We start from the raw sequence: 20,656 nt of genomic DNA, 5'->3' as shown, positions 1-20,656 counted from the left end.
ATCAAATCGAATGCCTCTTGTGCGGAAGGGTGTGCTGCTAGGCTTTCAAAATTGACTAAATTACCTTTTTTCGCTATGCGTAATTTTTCTAATCAGGGCCATTTTCGCCATGAGAAAAACGTAGATTCTATAATAAAAAAGGCTTAGGTTCTAGTTGTGTGGAAAACTTCAGGTAAACCTCTTTAACATGAAATAATCAAATCGAATGCCTCTTGTGCGGAAGGGTGTGCTGCTAGGCTTTGAAAATTGACTAAATTAGCTTTTTTCGCTATACGTAATTTTTTCAAAATAAGGCCATTTTCGCCATAAGAATAACGTAGATTCTAAAATAAAAAAGGCTTAGGTTCTAGTTGTGTGAAAAACTTCAGATAAACCTCTTTAACGTGAAATAATCAAATCGAATGCCTCTTGTGCGGAAGAGTGTGCTGCTAGGCTTTGAAAATGGACTACATTAGCTTTTTTCGCTATACCTAATTATTCCAAATAAGGCCATTTTCGCTATGAGAATACCCTTGATTTTAAAATGAAAAAGGCTTAGGTTCTAGTTGAGTGAAAAACTTCAGGTAAACCTCTTTAATAACAAATAATGAAATCGAATGTCTTTTGTGCAGAAGGGTGTGTTGCTGGACTTTGAAAATTGACTAGATTTAACTTTTTTCGTTATACGTAATTTTCCCAAATAAGGTCATTTTCGCTATGAGAAAAACGTAGATTCTAAAATAATAAAAAAAACTTAGGTTCTAGTTGTGGGAAAAAATTAACCTCTTTATTAATAAATAATTAAATCGAATGCCTCTCCCGCCGAAGGGATTTTTGCTTGGATTTGAAATTATCTGGCTTATTTGCTTTTTCGAAGGAAGTTAAATAAAATTCGTTTCCCCTTTTTTTTGTTTTTTCATTCCTTTTCAAGCTTTTATTATTTATTTTTTGCTATATAATTGTTATTTTTTCTAAATTATAAACATATTTCCCATAATAGTATGCTAATTTCGTTTATCTCCATTTTTTCGGGTGTAGATTTTGACACGCCTCCATTTCTGCCATAAATATTAACCTTTCCGCTTCGCCGCACACAAAGGTCAAATTGCTACTAGCTTCACAGTGGTGCTGGCTGCCTAGGGTTGAACTCAGAGACATGTCAGATGTCAGCATGTAGTAGGCTACGGTACCGGTACCGGGTACCCGTACGGTACGGTACTGTCTGACTGTAGTATAGGTCAGTAGGTACGGTACCCGGTTACCGTAAGGCTGACAGGACTGCAGGAGGTTAGTGCAGAAGTACGGTCATGATGGTAGATTACCGGTAGGCTATGTTCCGTTTATTCCAACTCCTAAACTCAATAATCAGTACTGAAGCAGTACGGTACCGGTATGTCTGTATGTGGCTGACTCTCTGAGACTGAGAATAGATTTTAGGACTTCCTAATCTATTTTCAAATATAACAGCATGATATTGTACCACTCTCAGACTTAGTACGGTACCGGTACTGGTATGATAATTAGAGATGTACCGATACCACTTTTGTCACCGATACCGATCCGATACCAGCTAAAAACGCCGATACCGATACCGATACGCCGATACTACAAAAAGGCCGATATCACCGATATTCCGATACCGATACTATGTAATTATTACCTAATTAGGTGTGCTGTGTAGGGCAGACGGGTTAAAACAATGATCTTTGAGCGTTGTTCATAGTACACAATATTTCAGATCGAGAAAAAAGATATATGTGTCGCATAATATGAAATTAACGTTTGGTATCCATATGCTTTAACTGATTAAGATACATTGTACAGTAACGCTAGTAATCTCGGTGTTCAATTGAAACTCATAAGCTCAAATATGAATTTAATGTTAATATCGCGACCTTCAAAAATCGTTATTCGTGTTTAAAAGAATATCGAATATCACCCACACATTCTAGAGCCGCCGTCCTACGTTCAAATTAAAAGCATTTTTCAAATATTTTATTTCGTGGCTAATCGTAATCGTCGACGCAATAAGTAAGTCAAAGCCAACATGAAAGAATATCAATCAGCACCGACCAAAAGAAGGCCTACCTATAACCGTCGAGGACGTTTTTTTTACTTTACTATTTTATATTATTATACAATTGCTATCATATATTTTGTGACAGTCTAGGGCTAGGCGGTCACGTCAATATATCTATAAAGAAATTGTGTAGTTTAACAAAATCAATACCTGCGTAGAGGGATAATTGTGTCGGAATTTAGTTTATCGATGTCGACGGACTAAATGACACTCGTACTTGACGTACTTGACAAACAGTCAGAATTTATACCCGTGCCAAAAGTCCATGTGCCGTTAATAAGGACCCCAATTCCGCTGTATGATTTAAAACTGGGCGTCTAATTGCTTTATGTTATGTGCCGTGTTGATATATTTTTTCATATTTACTATGTAATATTAAAAATGTCAATATAAAAAATTGACAGCGAAAATAGCCAAATAAGTTAAGTTAATTTGTCTGATAAATAGCTAAAAACACGTGAATCCTATTCTCTCGCGGGGGTGGGGGCATGTATGGCTCATAGCTCACGATCTCTCCAGACAAAAAATAAATTGAAAAAGTAGTATTCCAACCTATCTTTTAAAACATTCTGGACCATATCAAAAAGGTAAATATATCGGAAATATCGGCCCTAATCTAACCGATACCGATACATGGCCGATATTGAAAAAATGGCCGATATCGCCGATACCGATACCTGATACCGATACATCGGTACATCTCTAATGATAATATCATCTCTGCATTTAGATAAAAATTCAAATAGAAGACTTGAATGTATAAAAATAGTATTTAATAAAGATTGATATCAATGGGTCTGCGGACAACAGGGTTTTCGGGAGTGAGGAAAATATGGTTCCTAGCGTTATGGATTTTCACCATTTATCTGACATATTTGTATACATCTGGACATCCGAAAGATACTGATTCATCCTCGTCGTTTATCAATAGAGATATTATGATGGTTAAAAATGCTCAAGAATATCATTATAATCCAGATCAAAAGGTTTGTATTTTTTCTGTTTTTTGCCAAATCTGTACAAAGAGATAAATTATATATTAACTTTTTGAGGATCGATCACTTATAGAATGAATTGGTCGATTTTTGTATTGTAAACAAAGTATATTAGATTGATTTGAAATTAAAATAAGTTGATTTGATTACCCTGCATGGGTTTGAATCCTGTAGGAATTTTTATGTGCGAGAGGATTGCTGGACTCCTCGTGTAACAGCTGATCAGGTATGACTTTCTCCACAATCACGTCCATGCAGCAAATAACTGGCTAACTAATTTGGTACCCATTTGGCCATGTTTCGCCATATGATCAAGTCGTCTTATCAACTTTCCTCCACCCCAGGATAAAAATGATATCTTATCCTTATACTAAAATGATTTTTATTTGTGTAAATTCTTCCTCATCTAATTAATGTAAATTGGTTTGTGGCCAAATTTGTTTATGCCCCCCAGAAACTAGAAGGAAATTACAGTAAGTCGGGCCGTAGAAAATACTAAAAAAATAATAAGATCGACAATACCTTTAATGAGGCCGATGTGTCGGCATATTTTGCACAAAATATCGAATTTTGACTCTATTTTGGTAATGGTGGGTATCAGTACTAGTTCCAAATTTGATCGAAATTTTACTCAGTTTAAAGGGCCATGATTTAAATAATCTAATATATCTTTTTTTAAACTTTGAGAATTTCAGCCATTCTAGACTATTATACTGTGTATGCAATATTTAGACTCCTCATGCCAACAGTCGAGAACTCCCTGTTATTTTCATTGGAGGAATGCCACGCAGTGGAACAACTTTAATGCGAACGATGCTTGACGCTCATGACGATATTAGATGTGGACAAGAAACCAGGGTTATACCAAGACTTTTGTTTATGAGGAATAACTGGATAAGGTATGTTATAGGTATTGATTTATTGTGAGTATGACTGTACCAAGTTCGCAATTTTATGTTCAGGAAAGCTTCCATTTCAAGATACTTTGGATCTATTAATCTGACGTTACTGATAGGGATGGACAATTCATAATAATTTTCCACCTTAAAGTAAATCGAATCCAGAACGCTGAATCCTATTTTATTTTTATTTAAAGTAATCTCGTAAATAGTGGGAATTAATTGAAAGTATCTGATAGCTTTGTATATAAATGATATTGTGCGAATAATATTTTTATACCAAATAAGCATTTTTTGGAATAATGAAGTTTTTGACTATTTTTTCATTGATTCAACGAATTTATGTAATATTCAAAGCTACTAAACTGTTTTAAATATACAAATTTTTTATCAGTGACATGACTGACACCCATACTGGTATTGGGACGGTTTCGTAGGCTAAGTTTAAGAAAGAGTTTAAGATTAATTTGTATAGGATATTCAGAATTTAAATCTAACTAAAATAAAAGCGTAGATTCCTATATCAGGGGTTACAGGAGTTTTTTGCGGGAAAAAGTGTTAACCCTTATTTAAGAAGGCCCTCTATAAATTTCATGCTTACAGTTATGTATCAATAATGGCAAATAAATGAAAATTTGAATTTTCTAGGTCTTCCAAAGAGAAAAAAAGGCTGGAAGAGGCAGGTGTATTGCCTGGTGTATTAGATGAGGCCGTCAGTCAATTTATTCTGGAAATAATATTAAATCATGGAGAGCCTGCCAAACACTATTGTAACAAGGATCCTTTTACCTTGAAAGCCACAACGTGAGATTTTTTTATTTGTTAATAAAAGTATCAATTTAATTAAGCTTTTATGCCCATCCATATTTATTTTAATGAATATTGAAAGAAAACTTGAATTTGTTATAATCATTTAAAGTCATGCTTTTGTGCCCATTCATATTCATTTTAATGGATATTGAAAAAAAAATTTTTTTTTAAAATAATTTCAACTTCAATGTTTGGTATTTGATCATTTTGCTTTCGAATATATTTTAGACATAGCATCATTGATAATGAATACCAGGTAAATTAAATTTTGGCTCTGTAAAAATAGAAAATTTTATTTACATTATTCTTCATTACCAAATACAATTTCTTCAAATTTACGATTTTGTCAATTTTTTCGTTAAATATGACACAATAGGAAAATACGCCTATTCGATATTCAAAAATATCAAGCTAAACTTAGTTTTCCCAGCAAGAAGAAACTTGATAATTGCATAGTTTTACTTACTAGGTAAGGGAAGTTGTGACCAGTGCTGGTTATCAAGCGACACGTAAGATTTGATATCTAATCAGATATCTATCGTTTTTATATTTTGAATCTAATTTTTGAGTTACTGTCTTCAAGTAATGGATTTTTTATATATTATTCATGCTATTGTGAATCTTGTCAAATAATATTAGAAAAAGTAGAATTCGATTTACTGCTTATCTTATATAGCTTGACATAGGACCTCCTATTAGAAGGTTAGGCATTTCACATATTTCCTGGAGAGAGCACAAAGCCAAAAAGAGCTTACTCATTTATACGACGCCATGGATAGGGATTGTTAATCAGATATTTGTAACAAATAAATGAACTTTTATTTATCAGTTATGCGTGTTTTCTTTTTTTTCAAATGAAACAATATCATTCAGGTCAAATAAAATTTGCCAATAACGCAGTAGTCTAACTAAGAATTCCTCTCTTGGTATTTGCTTTTATCATTTGAAAAAATCTTTATTTAATTGATTGATTGATTATTGGATGGTGCTGTTGACTTTTACAAAATAGTGTGAGAGGGACTTTAATCAATAATCTTGATCGCTTTGACAGCTATTTCAAGTCTTGTGCCAATCTGTATTTACTATCACATAATGTACTTCCATTTCCATAATTCTGTAAATTTAGCGAGAGTTCCAGTGATCGCCTGTAACTTTGCTCATAGACTAGGGGGCTATTCGCTTAACTTCGTAAAATGCAAGATTTTTCGAGCACATAACGGCGTGTCTCAAAAATGCAATAGTGAAATATCTTGTGAATACTTGACACACGGACACGGTCAGATACATTCTCTTCGAATCTACGCACAATCGTCGTTGAACAAAACCACTATATGGTCACTCAGCCATATCACTTGCAATCGTCATCCAAGCAGATTTTGATCGAACCTTCTGGCTTGCTCTGCCTTACTTTTTGTAGTCTGTGATTCTGAGTTTGGGTCGTGCATTGATTATGATACATGAAACGCTACAATGACTACAACAAAATTGAATATCTCTCAATCAGATATTGAGATTCCAATAAATAGGATATAAATTCAACATATGTTAGATCACGATAATCCTTCTATTTAATCAATAATTAAGTTAAAGCTTCGATTTTTCTGATAGAGATTAGGTTTTGGGGGATATCAGTCTAGAATATGATAATCTCAATTTCATCTATTGATTAGCATGTCGCATAAATTTGTTTTTGAGATGATTTATTTGATAAAAGTAGTTTTTATAAAACCAGCCATTCATCACATTGGTGATAAATAAAATTGTTACACAAATGGTAGTTTTATTTCCAATTTTGTAGGAATTATTCCATTCATCATCCTTAAGATGTCAAGTTTGCATTTTCTAGGTTTTTAAGATGAGGTATACAATTACCTTATTTTGAATATCTGAAATCTGATACAACGTATTTCAAGATATACTGAATACCTAAACCAACAACACTGTAACTTTTGCTTCTAATTATTATTTTCTAATTGGTTACACACACCTCACAACTGAAGAAAAATCACATACATTTTTGGGTGCTCCCGAAGTATGCGAACCAATATTGCGGACATCGGAACGTAACATGGGTAACAGGTTAGGGTTAGGCGATAATTTTTTTCCAATTTTCCTTATTTTAGTCCTATTATCAGTTCGAAGACTAGCCAAGAGCCTCCCGTAGTATTTATACCTAAAATTATGGCCTAACCCTAACCTAGTACACATATTACATTCCGATGACCGCCATCTTGGTTCGCATACTTCGGGAGCCCCCATTTTTGTTATTATTTTGGTTTTGTGAAAATGGGGGGAGGGTATTTCCTGGGGTTGAGTTTTCTGGTTTGTGTGGTGTAAAACAGGGTACAACTTTCATTGTATGGTTCTATTTTTGAGTGGTTTTGAAGTTTTGATATTCCAGATATGTGTTCAGCGTTTCTTGTATTCTATGTGAAATTTTGAAGAAATCAATACAAACCCATTTTAAATAACTTATAAGCGAATAAAAGTCCTAGAATTGATTGAGTTCTTTCCAAGAATAGGCTCCCATATGTGGTAACCATCGTTCACATATTGTACTGTCATTGGTAAGGTCGTTTACATTCCAACTGCCTATGCCGCGATAGTATGTAAAGAGAGCAAATTTTAAATGTAACATCAATGTTTAGCTGGGACAGTTATAGGGAAAGATACATCTTCTCTGGTTAGGTTTGCGGAAAGTAAGATCACACAAACTCAATTAGGAAATATTAAAAGGATGAATATCCGTGCTTAGTTATGGGTGACTGCTAAAATACTGGGAGCTACAGGGACTAATATTAAAAATTATAGTGTTGAATTGTTCATTGGTAAATACCGATCAATGTGAGAATTAAAGCAATTCATGTCAATATGAGCAGGAAACAGCAATGAAGTGAACTATACATAATGTAGGTTCTTGGAAATAAAACTTAGAGACCAAAATACTTGCTCAGAATGACAGTTTAAGAATGAGAATTAAAATTTTCAATTTACTGTCTTAATTGAAACTGGTCTGAATTTTTCCACTTTGTGTCAGTGTACGATTTCCATCCTATGGAGAAAATACTGTTATATTTTGATGAAATCCAGATACAGCTGAGACAGTAAACACTTCTTATCATGGCAGACTGTCTGTAAGTTGTTGTAAAGTAAGATTCAAATCACCAAACTGCATGGGGCTCAGTAGTCATGGGAAACTTCTTTTATTTTATGGAACCGCCATTCTCTTCACAGTTATTACAATGAAATATTACAACAAATTCTATTTACCATTTACATTTTGATACAAATGATGATTATGTTATGAAAAGACTAAGGTTTCTCACGGTTATTAGGTAAAATTAATTAGAAAAACAATGGTTTGAGATTTGAAGTCTTTTTTGATACCGTTAAACTGGTATACTGTCCAACGATGGCCTGGCATCTGGTGGCATTGCAGATTACAGTGTTATATATCATTGACTGCTGTTATAGGAACTTGTTCAGAGCAAAAAAAGAACAAGCATTATTTTATGAAAAAAATTTTGATCTGGTGAATTATATCACTAAAAAGTTACTAGAAAGGACACCTTTTCTGTCTCTTTTTATTGCCTTTTATTAGTCAATCAAACATAGTTATGCAGCAATACAGACCTATTAATTGTGGTTTGATATTTGATTCTGTGACGCACATTCTTTGCCTTTGTTTTTGCTACATTTCTTATTTATTGGCTTTATAAATGCTCATATTTATTTTTATTGTAAAGAGCAAGGAAAGTTCAAACGACTTTTTAGAGATTGTAAGATCACGCTTGCCATTGCTCATAATTGCCATTGTTAGTTGACTGCATGACTCAGTGAAATATAATCCTCGAAAACAACTCCGACAGCCTGTTACTGATTTGGGATACACTGTTGATGCCTATGGATGCTGAAACATTTTTGCACAATTAAAAAAATTCATTACAAATTACAATTATGATTTTTATTTAGTAAATTGCATAGACTTGGAATTTTTGAATTTTCTTTGATAAATGGTGAAATCATACAACCCTACGACTTTTTTTCTGTATTCATGAAATAGTCATTTTTAATTTTACAATTTTTGTGTTATTGTTATATGTAACATTTTGAGCATAGCTTTAAATATTTTACTTTTTTGCCTGAAAAAAGGGATTTCAGACAGACCTGAGTGGAAACTGATATACTCTTAAATAAAATAAAAATTAGGTTGAATGAAAATTTTCTTTTGTTTCAGCATAAGTGGCAAATGTTTGAGCTAAAAAACCATTTTTGATGAGGAAATGAAACTGTGCTTTAGGGATGGTCGAAATTAAATAATTAATAAAACTACAAATCTAGACTACTATCAATCGAAGTTATTGTTGGGAATAGGGTGACCCAAGCAGAATCCATAAATTTCTCAATTCTATGAAAATGAGGGAAATATATTCAGCACTTGAACTTCTGTTTGTGTATGATTGTACACAAAAGTTTCAGTAAATTAGGACAGGGCTACTCAACTGGCGGACATCGGTCCGAATCCGGACCTTTTAAGTATTAAATTAGGACCACGGCTGCTTCTTGATTTGAAAAGCATATTTTTTATTTGATAGTTGTGATATAGCTTGTTTTTCGCTAAATCACTGGAAACAATTTGTGACATCATATCAATTATATGTCTCATTGTGCATTGGCTTACTTGTTTACTTTCCTAGTATGTCAGCAAGCTGTCGATGGTGGCGTAAAAACTGAAATTTAGCAGCGACTTAGAGACATTTTACCACATATCTTCGGCATGGTGGTAAACAATTTGTTTTGTGGCTTTTCGTGCTATTTTTAAGTTTTAAATTGTATTTTCAGAATTTAATTATATATACCGGTAGATCAAATAACTCCATTTAACAAAAGCTCAACAGTTCTACAGTATACTCTCACTACCTAGAACAAAAAGTTTGAAAAAAATCGCCTTTCTGCGCAGCTAATATATTCCAAATTTTCAGTTTAAAAGATGATTCAAGAATATATATATATATGGTAATTTATATATGTATGAATAACATTTTTTTCAAATTTCTTACGGCGGCTATGCGGCCGAATATTTCACATATTTTCAACAAAGTCGACGCGCAGCTATACCACTAAGTTGTCACAACAGTACCATTTCCTGATATTGAGATGTGCTCTTGTATTTTGCCAAACGATGCATTTGACTTTTGTTTGCATAGTTGAAATAAGTTTCGAATATATTTTGAATTATTTCTTTATTTAGAATGAACGGACCGCGTTTGTGTACTGACCTTTGGTGAAAATATTTTCATATCGAACAATTTTTTATGTTTTTAGATATCTGCATGAACTCTTTCCAAATGCCAAATTTCTATTAATGTTACGAGATGGACGAGCAACTGCGCATTCAATTATTAGTAGAAAAGTAACGATAGCTGGTTTCGACATTACAAGTTACAGGTGAGAGAGGAATAATTTTTAATTCTTCAGAATAGAATTTTTTTTATAAAATATCAATACTTCTGCATCACAGGTTATTATCTCGGGGTAAAATCCCGTGCCCCACCTCACCCAGGGTGTAGGTGATGCTGAACGGGAAAGATTTTGATTTTTTTAAACTATAGGCTGTTAGTTTCTCGTACCACCTCAACCTGGGCATGATAAATTGGGGGGGGGGGCAATGCCCAGTGTTTGGCGTTAAGCGTTGGGAATACGCTTGCCATCGTACTTCTGATTACCCCACGTGCGTTCCCAGGTTCAAATCTCATGTGGGGTGAGTTATGTGCGAGAGTCCCTACTTGCCGCCGTAGGGTGATCATGTAACCGCTGGTTGGTTAGAAGAATGGACATCAAGTCCATGCTTCTAAAAGCAAATAACTGGCTAGCTAATCCCAAACCCAATTAAACTGGTAACAGGACGAGAGGCCGTGGTTCGCAATATGATTAAACCATCATATTTATCGGCTGTTCTTTCCCCCGTGATAAATATGTAAATCAGTGGATGAAAAAAGGATTCCGATAACTTTAGAAGAATATTTTACCTACCAATGACTGCCTGCTACGAAAAATAAATACACAAACAATATATTCTTGCTGATAAATATAGCCTAATGGATTTAACCTTTCCTCCTGATAAGAATCTGTTATGTTGTATTGTAACGCTCGTCTTATCTTAATAAACTTTTTGACATGAACAAGCTAAATATACCTTTTAACAAGTGTTATGAAAGGAATGATATCTCAAGGCATGAGAACTTCATTTTGATAGTGTTACATAAATATACAATATATCTCTGAATATTTTTGTTAAAATGTGTCTTTATTATCAAAATTAGCATCAGGCATTTCTAAAATATTTTTTACTCGAATAGTGGTAAAGTGACAAATGACAATCGAGGCATTATTTGTTTCATCAATGATACATTTTTGCGGAAATTTTTTGTATCCATGCTGATTTATAATTTATTCAGTATTTAATATTATATTACCGGTGAGTGTTCCTGGAATATTTTATATTCAGCGTATTATATTATTATTAGGTTGTAATTGTTCTTCAAAATTCAAAATCTTCAAAATTGGCAGAGCAATATAATAAGACTATTCAATGCGCCAGTTGTTTCCAAAAAAAACTCAAATTTTTTATTTCGAATATATTACATAAATAAATTCCGGTATAGAAATTTGAAATAGTATTGGTGATTTGGTGAGTAACACAAAATTTGAGATGTGCCGTGGAAATAGAATGCTTGATGAACTTTATTCAAGTCAATTTCATTTAAAAAACATTTTCATTTCATGCAGTCTGCTTATAAAGGTTCAAGCAATTAGCTTGCATTCAAGTTTTGTTCACAAAAATCTAGAACTTTATAAAAAAAAATTGACATAGAACAAAACTAAACTGACTGCATATTCTCCCAAGAGATGTCCAAAACTGATAGAATATTCAAATTTCATTATATTCAATATAAAAAATATTTTGAATATAAATTTGGAATTAAATTTGGGAAGTCTGACTTTCAGTCTGATAATCGAAGAACATTTTTATCAAAAAATTAAGAATTCCAAGTCGTCAAGCAAGCAGATCAAAACATAAATATCACAACACGTAACAAACAACACAGAGAAACCAATGACGATAACTTTTATATTTATGTCATTTTACATATGATCAACATGAAGAAATAGTGATTTATGTTATTTTCCACATCAAATTGCCCCCAATTTAAAATGTATTTAAAGAATTTTTTTCTGAATGTATTTGAAGTAGTGATATATTGGGTTTCGGCCATTCCTGCAATGGTGAAGTTCCAATTCTAGAATATATATTTGCAATTAAGTTAATCAATGATAATGGAATCTTTTTGGCAGCGTTTTAAAAAATCATCAAGAATTGGAATTAGCTAAATAATTTTCAATTTCTGAATATTGACTTATGGAACAAAATAATAGTCAAATGAAGTTAAATTTTGCAATATACAATTTGGCATGCAATTATTTTTTTAAAATCAGTTTCATGGAAAAAAGTTTGGATATCAAGGCAGTTGAATACTATACATATTTCTTCATCAGTGCCTTGTATTTAAATGGTTACATTTTTTCTTGTAATTCAGGGATGTATTGACAAAATGGAACAAAGCAATGGAACTTATAAATGGGCAATGTCAGCAAGTCGGAACTAAGTATTGTCTTCCCGTTCATTATGAAAAGTTAGTTCTTCAGCCTCTTTCAGAAACGAAGCGCATTTTCAAGTTTTTGAATATTCCGTGGTCAGAAAATGTAATGCATCACGAGAAACATATGAGTGACATACAACTTTCAAAGTGAGTGTAATGATTTCTTTTTTTTTTTATAAGTCCATTTGTATTAACTTTTTATAAAATACCGTAGAATTACTGGCACTCCACAGAGTCCAGAAGTATGTAAGTAATAAAACTCCTGAAGTAGGTGTGTGAACCAAGATGGCGGACACCGGAACATAGTATGTGTGCCAGGTTAGGGTTGGGCCATATTTTCAGGTACAAATACTACGAGAGTCTCTTGGCTAGTCCCCGAACTCGTAATAGAACTAAATAAGGATAATTGGAATAAAATTATGGCCTAACCCTCACCTGGTACACTTACTACGTTCCGGTGTTCGCCATCTTAGTTCAGTTACTTCGGAAGTACTAAAATATCTATGGTATTTTGTTTAAATTCAAGTGGATTTGTCGGTATATTTCAAAGATAATTCGCTAATTCCTGAACAGGGAAATGTCAATATTTTCTGCTTAGAACGGTCTCTTGGGACAAATTCTACCTAGATCAATTGCTTAATGGACCCTAGAGATTTTGATTATTCAATTTTACAGTGACGAATCATGTATTGAACAACATTGAGTATTGACAATTATCCCAATGATCTCAAGCTAAATGATCTGAAACTAAACTCTATTACTTTGCTTAATGGTCCCAATGGACATGGTATTAGGATGTGTCAGGAAGGATTGTCCAAATCGAAATTCGAATATATTCTAATTTCTAAATCGATTATATTGGATTTTATGAATTCTTCGTTTTCCAGAAGAATCTATAATATTTTCGTTTGAAAATGGCGTTTATTATTTTAAGATAGTTAAAAATTAGTAGACATCTGACGGAATAAAATAAAGAATACTAATTGAGACAATGTTTATCCCAATTATTAAAATATTCTGCATCTCCAAATATATTTCTATGAATTTACAATTGTCTTGCTCTAATTTCTCTTGTGGAACAAACCAACAAACCAACAAAATATATTCAATAGCCTTTTTAGTATACATGTATAATGTAATCGAAATACAAAATTATACCGTTTCGGCCATCCTTGGTGGGTGGAGTGATCGTATCAGGTCCTAATGATCTGTACAAGTGTAAATATTCAACAAATCACATAATACGAAAGCGGTTGTCTGGGTCCACATGCAAAGATTTTCAACCATTTGCGATGTCTATATTAATTTAATTAACTATAATTTGTTTAAATATTTGGCCATAATGCGTTTATTCCTTAACTTGCATTGGCGGATTTTGTTATTAATAAACGTGGCGTAATTAAATAAATTAATTCATGAAAACGTGTAATAAAGCATGTGTGATAACGCAAACTCGACAGCTTGGATCGGCTGCCCCAATGACCTTCCTCTAGGCTCACCCTGAGGCAACTGATTATGAAACACCCTATATCAGCAGTTCCCAACCGTGGGGCGCAGCCCCCCAGAGGGGCCACAGAGAAGTTGAAGGGGGCCACAAGGCTAGGCGCAAAATTGATTTCATTTTTATTTAAAAAAAATCCTTCCTAGTTCCATCACCCGATAAGGTTATTTTACTGGGTGTTTTCATATTTTGTTGAGCAAGAATTGTTTGAACATAATGGGATTTGGAATCTACCTTTCAAAATAACACTTTAATAAATACCACTGGAATGATAAACAGGGATAGCCATGAGTTTTAAAAGGCTCCAATAGGGGTCCAAGAGCCATAAAAGGTTGGGAACCACTGCCCTATGTTGAACAAAAATATTTTGTCCTTTCATGCTATATAACTCCCATAGTAGTTTTCTATTATTAATTTCATGAATGCAACTGGCTATTTCCTTAATAGTTTCCTTCCTCCAAGAAAGGCAAAGCTTCTACCCTCTCGTTAAAATTTTTATTCTAATAGTTCGTATACAAACCAACATTGTTTAGGTCTAATAAATTGATACCAGTTGAATTGGCAAGTGATGTCATCCACATTCACAATACATTCCATTGGGGAAATTGGAAGGAGAGATTTTAGGGACGAATATAGATAAACCATGCTATATAGACAATCAGCTTATGTTTGTCAGTACAGAATAGAATGGCTTGCCATAGTACATTCACAGAATTATCCATTGACACGAGACTTCCTCTTCTTCCACTCTCACTTCCTTAGTATTTATGACGTATATAATGTCTTTGGCGTTATAATAACTGGAATTTGACATGCATAAGCTGATTGTCCATATATAACTTCTCGTGAAAAACCACCAAAGAAGCAATCTATTCAAAGAAAGTGGCTCATTTTCTCATTAAATTAGATTTACTAAAAGTATTTTCATAATTTTAACATTTTCAATGGAGACTTTCATGCAAAATTAGGTTACTTTCTAAAGCTACTAACGGGTTTTGTTATTAATTTTTTTTTTTTTCTGCAAGATTGGAAAAGTCAACGGACCAAGTTCAGCGTCCTTTATATTTGGATGCATTGACTAGTTGGTTCGGACACATTCCAGAAGATGTTGAGAGAGATATGGCCAAGATTGCACCAATGTTATCGAAACTGGGTTACGATCCATATAATCCTCGACCTAATTTCGGAGAACCAGACGAATTCATCAAAAAATTGGTATGCTGTTCAAATTATTCAACTTAACAATTTTGGCAAGGGATCCATACCCTTGTTATTCAAGAACTTGCATCCTAACAAAGTAAAGTCTTGTTTTCATCAATGATGTACATAAATTTCAATATGAAAAATGAAGTGCATATGGCTTTTGAATTGGTGAAATTGTACATTTTTTCTTTATTTATTGGCTTATATTTATTAGCCCTTCTGTCCCCGATTATCGAGAAGCATATACTCTTTCCTCTTTACTTTGATTGTTTATTCAGTCTGAACTGCCATCACTGCCAACTGCAATCACTCTCGCTAGTGAAATTGAAACTAATTGGATAATGTGAAATTGTGTTAGTGATAAATATCAAATATAGTAAATTTATCATGATAGGGTTGGATATTCATGGAATAGCAAAATTGTTTATCATTTGGAATTTGGACTGTAAAATTAAGTAATTTTTCCACCCAGAAACAAAAGTTATTTCGCAAAATATTTCACATAAAATATTCCAGATATTCGTTTGGGAGGATAAACTCCAGCCTCCCAAGTATTACATATTTTTTAGTTAATTTAGCGGCCATATCATTTGTTCTTTGCTCTGTTGTTGGTAACGAAGTAAACTAGACCTATGGATTGTCTTACTTAATTTTGTTGTTTGTAAAAAATTGGTTTTCTACACAACTAATGGACCAATCAGGTTCAAATTTTCAAGTAATTAACGATGGAAGTCTTCAACAGACTTTTTTTTTCCGTCAAATTTTTTTTAATCTTAGTAGACTAGATATTTTACCCCAAATTCTCTTTTATTCTACTTTTTTACGACATATTATGAGGACGCTTTATTCCATCACACATACCTGTTAATCTTTTTAGCAAACTCTGTGCTCAGCTGAGATCTTACTGCTGCCAGTGTGCGATCTTTATCTATTTTAGAACAGCCCTCTTATTTTTTATATTTATACAGCTAACTTTGTTCTCAGGTGGCTGGTAACAGTAGTTCTGTACATTGATGCCAGTGAATTAACACGAATGATGGAACAACCAAGATATAAGGACTGCGGAAGACACAGCAATGTAGTCCAGTGTGGACATTGAATAGAATAGAGACAGGCTGCATGCAGTATATGCCTAAGAGAGTGGCTCCTGGCTGTGTTTATTTTCACATCATAGATGTTTTATCACAGATTACACAAGATCCGTACTTAACAGAGATTGGGTTGGGCCCAGATTATTTTCAACTTCAGATATTTAGAGTTCTAAGCACCGCGAGAATTCATTAGTTTTTTAAAATAATCTGTATTTATACAAACATATATATATAGTTAAAATACGGAGATTTGTTTACGGGTTTCCTAGAGCAGTATTTCTCTACCTTTTTTCTGTCATGGCCCACATTCGTTGCATAAAAATTTTGTGGTCCATAAACTTTTCAAAACAAGGGTAACTCTACAAGAAAAAAATATCTTCTGCGAAAATGGACACTTCCATATTAATAATTAAAATTACCACTCACGTAAAAGAAAAAAACAGCATCATTATTTAATGCTACTACAGGTAAATTTAAATCATTTGTCAATAATTCTAGCTAATGGCTTGTGGGCTGTGGCCCACTTGAAAATATTTCTCTGGTCCAGCAGTGGATTATGGCCCATTGGTTGAGATCCGGCTGCATAGTGCGTGTGAACCTAAAAATGGAAAATAAAATTCTTCAATGAGTATATAACATTTAAATTTAAAACATAGATTGTTTTGGTCAAAGGCCAGATACAGAGCTGACATGATAAGAAGAATCATTTTGTTGTTTAGTCCCTGAATTATTATTTATAATTATTTGCATTGCTTTTCATCATTGCTATTCATAATTATAAAGTTTTGTAGTTATTAAAATCATGGGGCTCCCAAAGTATGCGAACCAAGATGGCGGACATCGGAATGTAATATGTGTACTAGGTTAGGGTTAGGCCATAATTTTAGCTATAAATACTACGGGAGGCTCTTGGCTAGTCTTTGAACTGATAATAGGACTAAAATAAGGAAAATTGGAAAAAAATTATCGCCTAACCCTAACCTGTTACCCATGTTACGTTCCGATGTCCGCCATCTTGGTTCGCATACTTCGGGAGCACCAAAATCATTTATGCTTTACCCATACACGAACTAGTAATGAAAAGAAATATTGAAGCCATGTATGTCCCATGCATGTTGATCTGTGTTACCATTTCACATTGAACTACATTTTATCATCGAATATTGAACAAAACTTTATTTAAAAATAAGAGGTAAATGGATAAACCTTATTCGAGGCATATTTTTTTTTTTTTTTTTGAATTTACTTATTTATAATTTCCCCCCCACCTACTAAACAATTTATTAATTAAATCAGAATTTTTAACAATTTTTAATCAAATGTTGAAAAATAATCAGGTGGTTAGGAGCCACTATAGAATTTCTGGTAGCTTTGGCTTCACCTCCATCTGACATGGTAAGCTTGACACCGGCTCCACCAAAATGTCACAGCTCGAGGCTCGGGCTCCAGTCTATTTCATTCAAGAGTCTTGCTGCACACTAACACAAATGTATTTCTGCAACGCTTCGTCTGATGGAACTCAATAATTACATAATTACATTTGTGTTAGTGTGCAGCAGGACTTTTGAAATATACCTACATGAAATAAATACCTACAGTTCACAAAACCCAAAAACATTGTTCCAGTCATATGGTGAAAAGTTCCATTGAACTGTCAAAAATATTTGACTAAATTTTGATTCTGACTAAAAGTTCGATTATTGATTTCAAGAAACCAATTTTTTTGGGAAAAATTTGACGTTTGTAATTTTTTATCCTGTTCAATAAAAAATTTCAACGTTGAAATTTTGAATATCTGGAGGTCTGACTATATGCTAATAGAAGTTATAAATTTTAATGGTGCTCCCGAAGTATGCGAACCAAGATGGCGGACATCGGAACGTAACATGGGTAACAGGTTAGGGTTAGGCGATGATTTTTTCCAATTTTCCTTATTTTAGTCCTATTATCAGTTCGAAGACTAGCCAAGAGCCTCCCGTAGTATTTATACCTAAAATTATGGCCTAACCCTAGCCTAGTACACATATTACATTCCGATGTCCGCCATCTTGGTTCGCATACTTCGGGAGCCCCATTTTAATTATAGTCAGCTGGAAGCTGAAAATATGTCCATGGTTCAGTCTTTAACCCAAGCAAAAACTTCAGATTCTAAATCCTAAACTCTTTTTCAAAATGTTTCCATGTAACCATGATACAAATTTGAAAGTAGTACTGTTTATAATTTTATGTACATTGCATGAATTCTAACGAATGTAATGAATTCGACTCTACAATCGTGTTTATTGTCAGTATACCTACCAGACAAAAAATTTTATGCGTAAAGTTTTTTCCATAGAAATTAAGTCGCGTGGAATTATCGGCGCTCCAGAGGTATGTGTACCAATATGAAGGTACTAATTTTGTTTGCCCAGTTTACATCAAGTTGTGTAAAGGGAAGAGAGCCTATGGGCAGGGGGTGTATTCACTTGGCTAACACAGACAGTCACAGAACTTGTAATAGAACTGAAATTGGGGAAATATGGATAAAATTATGGCCTAATCCTAACCTGGTACACATACTACGGGAGTATCGAATTATCTTCTTGTAGCTTTTCTTTGTGATCATTTTGACATGGACTGCTTTAATATTGCGTGAATCTGTATTTGCTATTGCGCTATTCCACCTATAATTCTTTATAGTCTCAGTTGCTCTTGATGCCTCAGTGGTGGCCTGCAGCTTTGCTTTATTTCTGAGTGAATGCTGAGTGAGTGAGTGAATGCTGAGTGACAAATGCCCATAAAAAATTTTGTTCTTTACTGCTACTTATGTTGCAAAATAAATACATTTAGTTAAGATTATTGAGTTCCAAAGTTACGGTAATAGCAACTTGAAATGTGGAATTAGAAAATAATTAATCGTTATGATATGAAGCTATCTATCTACCTTGTATTTCAGTTCTGTAAGTCCTCTTTTTATTCAGTATTGAAACGTTTTATTACTACTGTACTTCCAATAATTTAAGACTGCAGTTTTACATTTCAATGTATTGTCGTTTATAGTTTATCTTGTTACAGACAGAAACGTTTTTGACATAGATCTGAAAATTTCTAACAGAATCTAGATTTCGATGCTTTTGAAGAACTTAATACAAAACAGTTATTATTTTTTTTGCCTGACCAAGACTAAAAATGTGATAAAAAATATTATTAAAATTCCTCCGTTATAAATCTTTGATCACTTCAAAGTCATTACTACAAGAATGAAATATGTTTGCTCTATGAAATGCTCATGTCTGTGTTCAACTTGTATCTGGGTCTCCAGTTATCTTAATGGGTTTCAAATTCATGTAAATCCAAGATGAAATCATTTATGTTTGTGTTATTATCATTTTGTTATTTGCGTTTATCTTCAATCATACTTCAGCTGCTTTTGTTGCCATTTTACTGTATTTTTATTTCATGTCTGAGTTTATTTCATTATTATTGACGATCATGCTTGTTCACAGAAGAAAATTCATCTAATCATGTTTTGTTGTCCACTTTTTAAGGACTCTGAATATCCCATGCCCCTCTGCTATGCTAGAAAAAATACATAGTTCTTGAATACACAGTCATTTGGATGCACGTTCCCAATTCAAAAGCTTGGCTTTAAAGTATGCTAGGAATTGTAAAGATCAAGGATGGCGTTTTTTTTTAGATGAAGATCAAAGAATGTTATTGTTTTTAGTTATCATAAACAAACTAATATGATTTCTTTTTACCTTTCGATTAAGCATGATTATGCTTAAAAGATATATTTATAGAACTTGAATGCTTCGTCACAAGCTGACAAAGTTTGATCCTGACAAATTTTCATAGTCCAGTTTATGTTCATTTATGGACGACCCTTTGCATCAGTCACTCGTTCTGTTTGATATATTTTCGTGAACTATTTTTACATGCAGTCTACTAGAACAGTATTTTTATGATTAAATCATGTTTGACTAAACTTGCACTTTTGTGCTGTCCCATTGGTTTAATTGCAGGAAGAGTTGTTCCGATAATACGCATGTGTATTTTAGCACAGCTGGGCCCAGGAATTTCTCCTAATTAATATGTTGTTTCGTGTATTTACGATGTGATGTTATTCGATATTTTCGTATCATGCTGTAATTAGTCTTTGATCTCTTTAAAAGCTGATAAGGCCTGACGTCTGAGTGTGTTTTTAGACACGCACTTCAAGGAGAGACCGCCATTTGGTCAATAATTTGCGTGACCTATAGTGATTTATCACCCTGAAGTTTTGCTGATTCGGCGGAACAGGGAAGAAACGGCCAGACCAGACAATGACAGCAGTTAGCGGATGTACAGCTGTTCTTATCGACATTAATTCACTGTTTTTCGGACTCTTAAATTAATGAATTGATTGAGACTATACTTTTACTAGCTAAATTTTGTCGGATTGATATGCTTCTACCG

General features: G+C 33.4%; 1 protein-coding gene across 1 annotated transcript; it reads left to right on the top strand.

The window, feature by feature from the left end:
* Positions 1-2,772: 2,772 nt before the first annotated feature.
* LOC120329477 (protein-tyrosine sulfotransferase 2-like) lies at positions 2,773-20,186 on the top strand. The gene is made up of 7 exons (XM_039396125.2): positions 2,773-3,045; positions 3,787-3,953; positions 4,602-4,757; positions 10,089-10,211; positions 12,362-12,571; positions 14,951-15,140; positions 16,113-20,186. The coding sequence occupies exons 1-7, from the start codon at positions 2,851-2,853 to the stop codon at positions 16,140-16,142; spliced, it is 1,071 nt and encodes a 356-aa protein (XP_039252059.2). The 5' UTR covers positions 2,773-2,850; the 3' UTR covers positions 16,143-20,186.
* The last annotated feature ends 470 nt before the right edge of the window (positions 20,187-20,656 follow it).

Source organism: Styela clava, chromosome 12, assembly GCF_964204865.1.
Source record: "Styela clava chromosome 12, kaStyClav1.hap1.2, whole genome shotgun sequence".
Taxonomy (NCBI): Eukaryota; Metazoa; Chordata; class Ascidiacea; order Stolidobranchia; family Styelidae; genus Styela; species Styela clava.
The sequence above is the reverse complement of the archived record's forward strand: the minus strand, read 5'-3'. Positions and strand labels throughout refer to the sequence as shown.

Bases quoted from the DNA above. Each gene is read 5' to 3' on its own strand.
- LOC120329477 (XM_039396125.2), top strand. From the start codon at position 2,851: ATGGGTCTGCGGACAACAGGGTTTTCGGGAGTGAGGAAAATATGGTTC. The intron at 12,572-14,950 runs GTGAGTGTAATG...TTTTTCTGCAAG, and splicing joins AGTGACATACAACTTTCAAA to ATTGGAAAAGTCAACGGACC. The intron at 15,141-16,112 runs GTATGCTGTTCA...CTTTGTTCTCAG, and splicing joins ACGAATTCATCAAAAAATTG to GTGGCTGGTAACAGTAGTTC.